The 13,456-nt window shown below is 37.1% G+C and overlaps 1 protein-coding gene across 2 annotated transcripts in view; it reads left to right on the top strand.

Moving 5' to 3' along the window:
- LOC124159379 (zinc finger protein 341-like) overlaps positions 1-10,371 on the top strand; it is a 28,208-nt gene extending 17,837 nt beyond the window's left edge. For both annotated transcript variants that reach the window (XM_046535151.1, XM_046535152.1), the window contains exons 12-15: positions 3,424-3,638; positions 4,945-5,172; positions 6,750-6,898; positions 7,166-10,371. In XM_046535151.1, the coding sequence (XP_046391107.1) occupies positions 3,424-3,638; positions 4,945-5,172; positions 6,750-6,898; positions 7,166-7,747 (1,174 nt within the window). In that variant the 3' untranslated portion in view covers positions 7,748-10,371. The remainder of the gene's footprint in view (positions 1-3,423; positions 3,639-4,944; positions 5,173-6,749; positions 6,899-7,165) is intronic.
- Positions 10,372-13,456: the final 3,085 nt, after the last annotated feature.

Here is a 13,456-nt window from a genome sequence, read left to right as displayed (position 1 = left end):
TGCGAATTATGACATTCAATAATGGATTCAAAAAAGATTTTAGCTGATTACAGGAATATTATTCCTTTATCGAAACACATATGTCATATTGTTGATTCGGATTATATCTCTTTCAAATATCCTGAAGGAACGCCGCCTTGCTAAAAAAATGTTTCGCTCCACTCGGAATTTTCACTGCTATTATGCATTTCTGTTCGACGTAAAAATTCTTATCCATCAAATGCCATTTCAAGTACACGTATTTACGAGAGAAATGTGCGTGTTATGCCTCAAACAGCTGATTTCGCCATCGCAGGGATTGGCTATAGGATGTATCAAGAAGGCCAAAAATAGTTAATTATTTGAAATGTTCCTTTCTTGCAATTAAATTTTTAATATGATTGAGGCAATGTGGCGTTAATCGTCAGCGGCACGCCCACCTGATCCTCGGCTTCATCCCACTTCTTGTTTTCACCAAGGATCTCGCTCTACCCCCACCCCTGCCGTCATGTGCTAGCGGACATACCGAGGCGTGCTGTAATATTCACGCATTTCTAGCCCGGATTTTCTTCGTCTTCAATTATTTTCAGTCTATCTTTTAAAGTTCTCACTTGTGTCTTCGGAATGGCCATGGTCCGAAGACGAAAAAGAATAAAACTAATAAAAATGAAACCGGACTCTATTGAACCCACACGGAAAACACTCGCCGGTTTTAAGTCAACCCACCCTGGAAAGTACGGAACCACTCGTACGAGGTGAAGTTAGGCACTAATGCTATCGCGTACGGCGTAAGCAGAGCTTACTGCAGAGGGTGAAGCATGACCATATGACTGCGCAATGAAATTTTTTATCCTATAGAGAAGGCAACTTACCCACTCATTTCTAACAATAAGTAGCGTAGCTCTAGATGAGCAGATGAATTCAGATTGCTACGAGGGAGAAACAAAATATCCTGAGAAGACATCGCTTCGTTAGCACCTCAGACAGGTGAGACTTGTAGCATAACTCGTAAATTGTAACCAGACGCACTGTTTTCGAAAAAAAAATCCGCTTCAACTGTCGTGAAGCTCACTATCAGCTGCGAGGATATCGATATTCGACAGAAATCACCATCTCATTATACCAAGTATTTTCTTACTTAAAATGGTTAATTAACGTTAGAAATACGTCGTGTTTGGTATCATTCTTTTTTGAATTACGTGCACATCACTAATATCTCAATATAATAGAAGTATAATACCAATTGCCGAAATTCATTTTTACACACCTTTTGGGCTAATAGGTGATTCATGCAGCAGTTGACATCCAGAGGTGGGGATCCTTGAAGCGAGTCAGCTAAAAAAAAGTCAGCCGTCGAGAAAGGGGGAAGCGTGAAAAAGGTTTCTTTTCTTCTCGAGTAACTTGATATTTTCTTTCGAAGCTAAGGTCTTCGTAATATGATCCCTGCTCAAGCTGGGATCTTTTTTTATTTCGGAGAAGAGGAAAGCTTCAGACGGGGAGAGGCGAGTGCTGAATGGAGGGGGATACCGGATCTTGGGAAATGCGATAATGTGACTATCCCACGGCACTCAGCTTCTCCCTATCGTATTTCAATCTCCTGGGGAAGACTCAAACTATGTGTCTGTCGTTATTAGCCATAAATAACACGTTGTAAACACTTCGTCTCATTTTCGTCAAACGATAAATGCGGGAAAATTATACGACGGGACCGCGATCTTCAAACGATAAATGCGGGAAAACAATACTTCGGGGAACGAGATATGTGGGAAAAAATTACATTGTCCTTATGGAACTTAATTTGGGACCAAGAGCGGCGAACGATGAATGCGGGAAAACGATGAATGCGTGAACGATAAATCGGGGTTCCACTGTATAGTAAAACTCTGGTATAACACACCTCTATTTCACAAAAGTTGAGCAAAACCTCATGTTTTGAAGTCAGGTGGCAGGTCTTCTCATACAATTAGAATATAGAAAGACCTCCCACAACAAACCTCTTTATCATTAAATGATTCTTCTGATTGAGGTAGGTTTGCATGGAGTATTTTATTTTGCAGTCTCTCCACCTGTAATGGACTCCCCTTTTCAATTCTTACTAAAGTCTACTCCCTTTCATTCTATCTAAAAACTCATACTCTTCCTTCCTCTCCCTTCTTTACCTATCATTTACCCTCTTACACTGTTTTGAACATCCTTCCCTGCTCAGCACTTGCTCCATTCAAATCTTCTGTCTCCTCCGTATCTCATCAAGAAGCTGCATCTCCTCTCCCACCATGCCCACCACTTTGACGTTCCTCCTCCTCTCCATCCACTTAAACTTTTCCATTATTATTCATCTTGAACACCTCGTCTTGTCTCATCCTCCTTCCTAAATGTCCATACCACACATCTAGAGCACTATACTCCAGATCTTACTATTTAATAGCCTTTTCTTTTAACTCTTATATAATCATACTCTTATAAGCTGCGTCCAGGTCATGAATCCATCCTTTGCTTACCCAATTCTCTTCCTGGTGACGTTACTGCTGTATCTGTTTTCCTCTAATGTGTTGCTGAAATACTTGAATTGCTCTATGTGCTCAAGATTTTGCCCACCTACTTATATCTTGAGGCTCCTATTCCAAGCTTGTGATGCTTTGATAAACTGCATAACCTTTGTCTTACTGTGATTAATTCTCTTGCCACATTCCTCGCAACGCTTGTCTAACGCATCCCTCACCAACACCTGCATCACCATTTCATCAGTGGGAACAAAACCCTTAGGACGGGCTCGCGGGATACACTCCTGGGGCAGGGACTATAAGCGATCAGCTTTTCTCCTCTGCCACCAGAAGGGGAAGGACGGGAAGGAACAAGGAAAGGAGGCGCCGCCGCGATGAGAGCCCGACGACGCCTCCAGGGGAAGGACGGGGAAGGAAGGGAGGGGACGAGGAATCCTGCACCGTCACAAGGCGGGCAGGTCCTACCATCAGCGAAACCAAGCTTACGCAATTATTATGCTACCAATTTTAGTAGATTTTCCTATGAGGAAGAAAAATCTATCGATCAAATCGGTAGATATCACCATTTCATCAGCGTAAATGTTAAAAAGCAATGGTGATAGTGGACAGCCGTGCCTCACTCTTCATCCAATGCTTACCCACCCTGATTGTTCATCTGCCATCCTTGCTTGTGCAGTATCGGCAATATTCAGATTACAAATGAGTTACCTATCTCTCCAATCTGCTACTTTTTCGTGAGATTGTCCATTAACTTGACTCAGTCCACTCTACCTAATCTTTTTCAAAATCCACAAGGCAATCGTTGTAAGATTTCAGGTTCTTATTCACTAAGATTCTTTACCACTTTGGGTTGACTTTTTTTTCTGAAACCAAACTGATCATAAATACATAATGAAGGAATTCACTGTATGACTACGCTTAATTCTACTTTTTGTCATTTCAGGCAGTATAGATGTAACAAATGTCGAAGCTATTTTGCTACTCCTGAAGCCCTGGACCATCACAATCAAATAGCTACCCATCACCATCCCTGCCCTCATTGTAAACGCATTTTTCACTGTGAAAGATATCTTCGACGTCACTTAGTTACTCATGGCACAGCAATGATTCTTGCCCCATCAGGAAATGATCCAGATTCATGTCCTACAGTTATTTTAGGTGAGTTATGCATATTCTTTGGTTTTAATGCTAATGTATCAGTCTCTTTCTATTCTTAGGAATAGACTTCAACGATAATATGCAAAAAAAATATAAATTTTTATGAATAACAACATTTTTGTCGCAAACTAAAAAGAGTATTATCCTGTAAATGATCGCTGTCCATCAGATTTTGGTGGCCACTAATCTCCATATTTAATTTTAACTTCTAAATAACAATCAAGATACCATTAGAATCATAATAAAAGTGCTAGAATATTGCATTGTCATCTGGTTAAGAATTACCCAGAAAACTTCAGCTTGATAGCTTATCAAAAATGGGTTAAAATTGAGTTGCAAGATTTGGCCTGAATAAGATGACTGACAACAAAGTGAGTTCATAAAAACATTATGAAAAAGGAGTCATGTATTGATCATTCAGGCTTACTTTTCAACTTTAATTTATTCATTTTCCTAAGGGAATGAATGAAAAGTATTAAAAGTAGTTTTTCTTCCTAACTCGAAAAATGCAGTCCCCTTCACTTGCAAAGGATTCCTGAAATGATTTGAGGCAAAATCCTTAACTCTTGTTCTGGGCCCATCCTGGCACAGGCAGTTATTTAGGCAGTAGGTATGCAAGTGTTAATGATCTAGGGGTGGGGTGGGGCTCAGCTGCACATTCACCTTACAATCAACTCTGGACTCAAATTTTCATCTCCGGTATTTGTGTTTTTCTTTGAACGTGAGTTTTTGCACCGATAAATTTTTTGTGCCCGACCATGGGTTCTGAAATTTCACATAGTAAAATGTTTGTTTATGTTTCAAAATTATGTGAGTATTGTGATCATTGATTATGTAATGCAAGGAAGAATATGTATTTTGCAATAATTTATGCTTTTAAATCTACAGCAACAGCATTTATTGAAGAATACTTTCACAAATAGCATCCAATAATGGATAAAAACAATTCCTTAAAGACAAATGATGGTAGAAAAACCGAAGTGAAGATATTGTTGGATTCATTGAAATTTTTTGAATACATATATGTTTTATGAAGTGCTGATTTTTTTGGTCCCAAAAACTTTGTATTATAAATAGTTAACTACATATGTGTAAAAATGTTGTATCCTATCATTGATGTAGCTTGTAAACTTTTTTTAGGCATGACAAGTTTGTGAGAAAAGTGCAAAAATAAGGTTCCCAAGTGAGTTCTGGGATAGAGAGAGATTTTTGCCTTTTTTTCAAAATTATAGAATTCATAAATAAATTTCAAAGTTACATTCGAAAGTGCGTTCATATATCTTCTCTCATTTTGTCTCATTTTCAGGCTCTTACGAATGTGACTTGTGTTCTAAAACATTCCGGACTGAGCGTTATCTTGCCAACCACAGGATGATCCACTTTGAAAATAGACCTCATACATGCTCTCAGTGCTCAGCTTCATTTAATAGGAGGGACAAATTAATGAGGCATCAGCTTATTCATGAGCCTGTCAAGCGCTACAAATGCCCATTCCGTCACTTATTAGATTGCAAAAAGGAATTTAATAGGCAAGGTAAGTAATGTTCATTTTTTAAAATCTGTTTATTATTAAATAAAATAACTTTGTAAATTTCACACGATCGGTTTCATTGCTGTGCGACATCATCTTGTGTTGATACAGGAAATAACCAATCTGAAATAAACTAGGTCGGTGAGAGAGGAGGCTAATGGTAGAAGTTGGGGAAAGTTTTTTTTTTTTTTTTTTTTTTTCTTTTGAAGGGAAGAGACATTTAAAGTGCATCATCAATCCCTTCATATTGACCATGTAAGAAAGTAGGCATAGGCAGAGTTGGGTTTCCAGGGGGAACGGGAGGGGAATTTTGCAAAGGAGAGGGAAGCTGGGGAGATGAGTATGCTGTGTTTGTGAATCAAACCATGTCTCCATGTGGGGGAGGAGGGTGAGAGTTTGGGGGTGGTAGTTTAAGTAAGGTGCAGTAGGGTAGGAAGAGAGCAAAAATTGACGAAAATTCCTTTTTCATAGTTTACAGTTTTAAGGATTACCATGGATTCTAGAGCGTCTAGCTTATGTCCTTCTTCTACGCATTGAAGATCTCAGGTTCAGTAGTACTGTAATGATTTTCTTTGAATAAATGCTTGGCAAACATTGAGGAGGGGTTATTGTTTATAAAACGCACTTTGTGTTCATTGTTATGTGTTGAAATGTTTTTTGCTTCCCTCTCCTTTGCAAAATTCCCCTCCCGTTCCCCCTGGAAACCCAACTCTGCCTATGCCTACTTTCTTACATGGTCAATATGAAGGGATTGATGATGCACTTTAAATGTCTCTTCCCTTCATTTTGAAATTGAAATGTTTTTTCTGTTTGACATATATATGTAAATCTTTCCACGCATGTCACACTTCTGTTTGTGTAGCCCTCTCCTTTGTAGGGGAACAATTCTACCATTGGAGTCGCTGATAAAATGTTCTAATGAGTACATACTTGCTATACTATGCTGGTTCAAATTTATCCGTGACCTTATTGGAAATATTTCTCATGCATTGTATTCTATGCCATTAGGAGACTTTTTTTTTCTACAATGATGATTGAGAAAATATATTTCATATCTTGTTTGGGAGTTTGCTTTTGTATAGGTTGTCAATGAGAGTGTTAGAATATACGTTGTTTACTGCTATTTGTTTATTATGTTTAGTTTTCTTGTTTTATTAATATTCACAAAAGTATGTGAAACAGTCTGTATAAAATTAATTAAAAGCAGCTAATTTCTGTGAAAAATGTGGTCTGAATGAGAAATGAGTGATTGATTGAGGAAAAATGTGTGGATGGGGAATTAAGAACTCCGACCCCTGAACCCTCAACATCTTTGTCCACCTTGCGATGGGTATGGTGTGTCTCGGAGTCACACCATACCCATTTCTCCATCTTCTGTCCACTTTTAAAAATGTCATTTGAGGAAGAAAATCATAGATACTACATGGTATTTAAATTTCAGTTACAACTAATATGCTTATAGTCCATGTATATGAATGTTTTATCTTCTCCATTTGCTGTGTTTTATTATGTAGGTAAAATGTTTTTTACTTTTTTTCTTGAACGTAATATGTTTCCAACTGTCTTTTTTTCTGTTTTAGATAAGCTTAAATTGCATCTTGCTACTCACAATCCATTGAAAAGATTCAGCTGTACAAATTGCTCCAAAACATTCCCTAAGGAAAGTGCCCTTGATAGCCATAAGAAAGAATGTGGAGCACCCACAAATGGTGCCAGTGATGATTCTCACGTAAGTTGACTTATGAGATTCTTCCAAAATTATTATTATCATTATTGTCATCTGAATGTGGTACCTTTTTTGCAATGATAAATATTTAATGCATAAGGTCTATCATTTTTTTTATATTTTACTGCTGAACACTTACGCTGTGTAGCAGATCGTACCTTCCCTGTTCAGACTGATGCACCTGTGGGTGCAGCTTTCTGTTATTTTGCATGTTGATTCTAAAATTTGTTTAATCATTCCTCTTTATGAATTCAATTTTTTTTATTCTAGGTTATTCTTGTTGGTGAAACATCACGTGGAGCTGTAGCCAATGTTTTAGAAACCAAGGTAGATGTAGACCCTCTGGATTTAACTTGTGATGATGGTGATAATGCAGTGAACTCAGAGAAAAAAGTGAGCTTCATATATGGAAGGGGAAAGGGGAGAAGAAAGAAGAACCTGTCACGTTCCACTTTTGCATATACCTCAAGAAGAAAATTAAAAGGCAGTAAGCATGAAGTACCAGCTGATAATGGCCAATCTAAATTAAGTGAATGTCAAAAAGTAATGGATGACTCCCAAGATAATGCTGAAGAGGATGGTGTCCCTACTCTAGAGATCATAGTTGTCCCTGTGTCATCAGATGAAGGCAGTGTGGGAGTGGTAGGTCCTTATAAGATAGATTTTCCCTCAGGTGGTGATAACTCTGAAGATAAATGTGATCAAATCACTCTTTGGCCTGGTACTGAGGAGCCTGTTACCACTTCCCCTCCCCCTCAACCCTCCAGAAAATATCCTTATATGAACCAAAGTAAATCCCTGACTGTTTTTAAGGTTGTCAATTCCTCCTCGTACTTGCCGTTAGGGAGCTGAGACGTGAGAAATGCTTCCCATGACCTGGATACATACTCCTTAGATATGCATGGATTGGAGGAAAAATAATATAACCTAAGCTCTCTAGAGAAGAATGGACTCTAGTGCTTGGTGCTACTTACACCTAAGTCTCACTGAAAGTAGTAGATCATAAACTTATTACCATAAAACGTACAGAAGTACCTTATTCCTATGAATTGCTAGTGTGCACCAGAAAAAGAGTGAATGCTTTACCATGTGATTGTGACATGACAGCCATACAAGAATGTAATTTAATTTTTTAAATTAATATGGTTGATAACTGGAATCTTAATTTTATACTGTTGATTTTTGATAGACTTTTTAATGTTATTGTCTTTTTACCATATGTGCCATATTTGTCTGAAATGAATATGCTTATAAAGCTCTGTAGATTATTCTAAATGCTATAAATGAAGATGTGGCTGCATTGAATCATTTCAATGATTCATGATCATCAGCTATATCCAGTGAAATTCAGCATTACTTTGGTGTAATTATTTGTGAATGAAGGTTACTGCTTGAAATTTTCAGTAATCAGTGTTTTTTGCCAAAGTACATACATATTTGGTTTTCCTTTGTGTATTGAGAGTGCAGAACTGAACTGAATACATGCATTTCTTGCTGAGATAATTTATTGGTATTTACAATATGTAATTTTCCGCCACTGTTATGCAATTGATATGATGCATTTTTGGATGTTATATAAATATTTAGTCCAGTTATAAACAATTTGAAAAATTATTTGTAGCCCTTTAATTCTGAGTATTTTGGTGTAGAGTTAAAATGTCTTCCTTCTTATTGTTTGCACAATTATACTGTAGGGAATTTTTATGATATAATGGAAATTATGCCTTCATCTAGGGGACCCATGCACATTTCCAAAATAAGCTGTTTTAATTCTGAAAGCTGCCTGAGATATTAAATCCCAAGTTCAGTAGAAAGGGTACTTCACAAAAATGGTGCATGCTATGTTAGACTGTTATTGTGGCATCTTTTTGCATTTTATCTATCTGGTACTCTGTATGCTGCAGAATTGTTCTGGGTTATGGCAGCTGTGAATGAAATTATGTGGCAAGCAAAGAAGGCTTTTTTGTCAGCAGTTGGATTTATATTTTTTAAATACAAAATATTTAACTGCATTTGCTTTACTGCTGCAAATTTACTTTATGGCATCAACCTTGGATACCTATTATGTATTAAAGAAAATGTAATTTTCAACGTGAATGCATGTGTGAAAGTGCATTTACCTTCATAATCTCAATCAAATGTAATGGAATCATATTTCAGCTGAATTTTTAGCAGTGAGGGACTCTGAGAATTTATATTAATATTTTTATAGGCCAGTAAGATGAGTTTTTACAAAGTTAATGTTATTTAATTATGTTTGATTTAGATTCCAGAGTAGTTCCGAATCATTAAAATTAATGTTTAGAAAATGTTTATTAAATGTGTTCCTATCACCTTTCTTGAATTACAGCAGAAAACCCAGCATAAATATTTTAATAATAACAAGTAATCCAATCTGTGTGCATGTATAGCCTTTAGTTGACATCCTTAATGCCAATGTGTACGATGTGGCCCAATTGATACACAAAAGATATTTTTGTAATTAGAAGGCAGTGCCTGTATTATGTCTTCTCTATTATAAAACCATAATTATTAATACTAGGAAATTTTCAAATTATTTTAAAGGATAGATTGAGTCAAGATTTTAGTCTTTGAAAGGGTATTGCTGCATAATTATTTATGTTAAATAGATGATACATAGCTTTTGATATGCTATGATATTGGTGAAAAAGAAACGTTGCCAGCCAATTTTTTACTGCAAACCAGAAAAATTTATGTCTATGAATTTCTTGACAAAATTGAATGATTTGTGTTGGTTTCGGATTTCACAAGGTAAACAGCTACTTTTTAATTGCTCTTTAGAAGGTTTTTTTGGTTAATCAGAGTTAAGGAAATAAGGATCATTGCAATGGCTATTTGTGAATGGATGGAAATACTCTGTTTAAGATTCTAAGGTTGATTCTACTGGAAAGGACGTATCATATTGGTATTTTTTTCAAATTGTACGTGATCGTGGTATTGAGATTCCAATGCAGCAGGTACCTTCAGTATGTGCCTAAAAATTTAGATAGGTACTTGAAAATCTGTAAATCGAGTATTTTAAGTGTTGAGAATCAAATGATTTCCTGCCTCTATTTTTATTAATCTATGCATTTCTAATTTACTAACAGTATAGTTGTCCGCAACAAATTGAAATAGATTTTCATGGAATCATTGTATAGGTATTATTGATGGTGCCATTGCAAAAGAAAATGCTTGGTTTTTGTCAATTTTTTTATGGCTGTTGCATCTTCAAAATGACATGTTTATGTTTTACTTATTAGCACTGTATAATTAATATTTTAACCTAGCCAAAAGCTTATTAAAGTTTTATATATTGTTTGAGGTGGCTGTCCCAACATGAAATTATGCAGCTAGTTTCCAAACAATATTTTAACCAATTGTGATTTTACAAATGTGATATCTTTCTCTTTTCCAATTCAATTACTGTAAATGTTGTATCTACACAAATAAAAATATCATCATTATAATGGTTACCAGAATCTATTTTCTACACTAAAATGTGCCATAGAAGTATGACCATTCACTGCACTGAAGGAGATCTGACTGAAATAGTCATAATCCAAGGCAGAGGCCAGAAATAGTCTTCCTGATTACTAAGCGTACAATATCTTAGACTACCAAGTGGAGAGTCATGGTGGTAAATTTTATGCTCAAGCAGTGGTTGCAAGCACTTACCATCATTACTAAACTATAAGCTCAAAACCGTGATACTTCCTACATTTGGCACAACTTTAGCTGCTGCCAACCACAGTATGTGTAGCTGCCTACACTGACTATGTAGCTGTTTAGCAAAACCATAGCATTAGCCATTGCAAATATGAGGTGAGCTTTTATGGCATGATAATAGGGTGGTTTCCTATTATTTTTTTATTGCCTAAATCGAAAGATTATTACTCCTGGAGTATGTATTTCACGCTTTTAGATTTTTAAATGACTATATCTATTTTTCGCGATTAAATGAAAAGTGAAAAATTTCATGCGCGCGAAAACACGACGCGTAAGTAGGAATGATGGGAAAAAAGTCCGTGTGACGCATTTCTGGTTCCCCCTCCCGCCTTGTGAGGTGACCTTGGAGAGGCTCTGAGCGCTGATACGACTCAGGATGCTAGCAGGTAGCAGAGTACCCTGCTATCTGGTAGCGCTTGGCTTAAAAAAGGTTTACATATTAATACCTTATCAAACGAAGAAAACTTTCCGACCTTAGCCAGTTTTAATAGGTTATTATTAAGACATGTTCCCCTGAGCTCTGTGCCTCTTGCATGCATTGGTAACCTCAGACGATGTATAACTCCTATCCTCTCGTGTAGAAACTAGGTCCCTGTGACGTCACGTGGAGTGGCATCGCATGGGCGCCAATCTGGCCTTTTTCAAATGAGGATAAAATTTGGCCCTCGCCATTCGTCTAAACCGGTATTTCTAAAACCAAATAATTTGTGTATTATGAATACACTAATGGTGGGTAACGAATCGCAATCAATGCCTTTCGTTTTCTTCGATGAAGGAAACTACTCTATTAAAGGTCTCCAGTAGCCATAAACACTTGGTATCACTTGTCAAGAACACCATACTGTGCTGGTTTACCAGGTTAATCCAAGGCAGAGGCCAGCCTCTCCACTAGAATATGTATCCCTTTGTGGTGGCTTGCAGTAATGTTACCTCCTTGCCAGTGACAACCACTCACAGAAAACTGAGGTAGTATTCTTTGCAGGGGCATATGGGGCCCTGAATGAGAAGGGTTGGGTTTTAACCTGGGATCTTTCACGAGCTTGATGGGACCCAGTGAATAATGCCTTGTTATTTATTCTAGCACTGAAAATCACATGAATTCAAACACAAATGTGCGTGACTTCTGAGAGAATCAGCTCCAAAGTAGCATAGTCACAAATAAAAGTACGAGGATTAATGAGCGTAAATGATGAATATGGATATTCCGGCTATAACATAGCCCTTTTCAGCATTTCGAAGTCACGTCAATGCAATATTGAAGTGATGAAAAGGGTGAGACAGCCTAGGTCATTATCACAGGTTAAAACCTTTAACATTCTTAGTGGGGTTCCATTAATGCCGGCAAAGAATACTATCTGGATTTTGTGTGTGTCTGTGGTGGTCACAGCAGCGGCGGCTGGTAGTTATATATACAGGGTGTGCATTAAAGAAGATATACAATGATGAAAAAGGGCATGAAGTTCAAATGAATGCTGCTAAATGGCACTGAATAGGACTAGGATCCTGAGCGCAGGTAGTGTAGGTGGCAGCTACACTACCTAGTATAGAGGTGGCAGCCACACCTCTATACTTTCTGCGAGTTACTCACCAAATAAGCGCGTGCGCACTCGCATCGTGTTGAGTCTGCTCCCAGCACCCATTTGAACATGGCATGCCCCATTCTGCTTACCTTATCCCACCCGAGCACCCACAAGCGATCCACATAGACCAAATTTGCGGCCGGCGCGATGCCATGGGATCGCACACTTGTTGAGCGGTGAATTCGCTAAGGAGATAGCAGTAGCGTTTGGAGCTTCATATCCCATCTCTGTGTGGACAGGATTTTATCTTTCTCTTTGAAAAGGAATATATAGTTTTCTTTTATAATTCATTCATTTTTGGGTGTCAAGATGCTAACATGTGTATATGCACGCACCGCCACTGGGTCACTGGCGAGAAGGTGCTGCAAACCACCAAAGGGGGATATTCTGGTGGAAAGGCTATAGCTGGTTTCTGCTGTGGATTCCCATATAAACCAACACAGTAAGTTCTTGACAAGTAGTGCCAAGTGAATTTAAGGCTACCGGAGACCTTTATTTATTTTTGATTATCCAGCCATCAGAACTCACCTCTACAAAAAGAGTAGACCTGCATTTGCAACTTAGCAAGAATTTTGCACTTCAGCTAATTTTTTCTGGCAAGCATTGAAGAGGAAAATCTAGGTCATCAAGGGTAGAAAAGAGAGAACAAGACACACTACACGAACCGCAAATTAAAACAACTTTCTGATTAAGCATAGTATTACGTAGTGTACAATTCAAGGCTTTGATAATTTTCAAAATTTTCTCAGCTTCCCACGCAGCACACAAACATAATACATAATTCAAATCTCATAATTATTTTAAATATATGATTTATTATTTTACTGTTTGATAATAAAAAATTGGAATCCTGTAAATTATTGCTTTTTATCAATAGTGATATGACTCATGTTAAAAAAGAGCATATGAATTACAATGTGAGTTGTTCTTGGAAAGGAGAAATTCTCGTTATTCTGCATAAGATGGTATGAAGTGTAACTAGACGTATATAGTTATCCTAATTCAAATTGACAATATGGACAACTAATGTTTTCAAATAAAATAGAGTCAGCATCTCTAAAACAGGATTATAGCATTCCAAATTTTACAAAGCCTCAAAGCAAAGTAGTAAAAAAATTGCCTCCTTTAATATTCATGTAAAAATATGCAAGATATAAAATATCATAAGTAATGGAAAATATGACTTCATATTGAAAATATTACAATGGTGATCACAGTTCCGGTGATATGTCAGGTGAGGTGATTATAGTTC

The sequence above is a fragment of the Ischnura elegans genome, chromosome 5 (genome assembly GCF_921293095.1).
Source record: "Ischnura elegans chromosome 5, ioIscEleg1.1, whole genome shotgun sequence".
NCBI lineage: Eukaryota > Metazoa > Arthropoda > Insecta > Odonata > Coenagrionidae > Ischnura > Ischnura elegans.
This window is presented reverse-complemented; position numbering and strand designations above follow the sequence as displayed.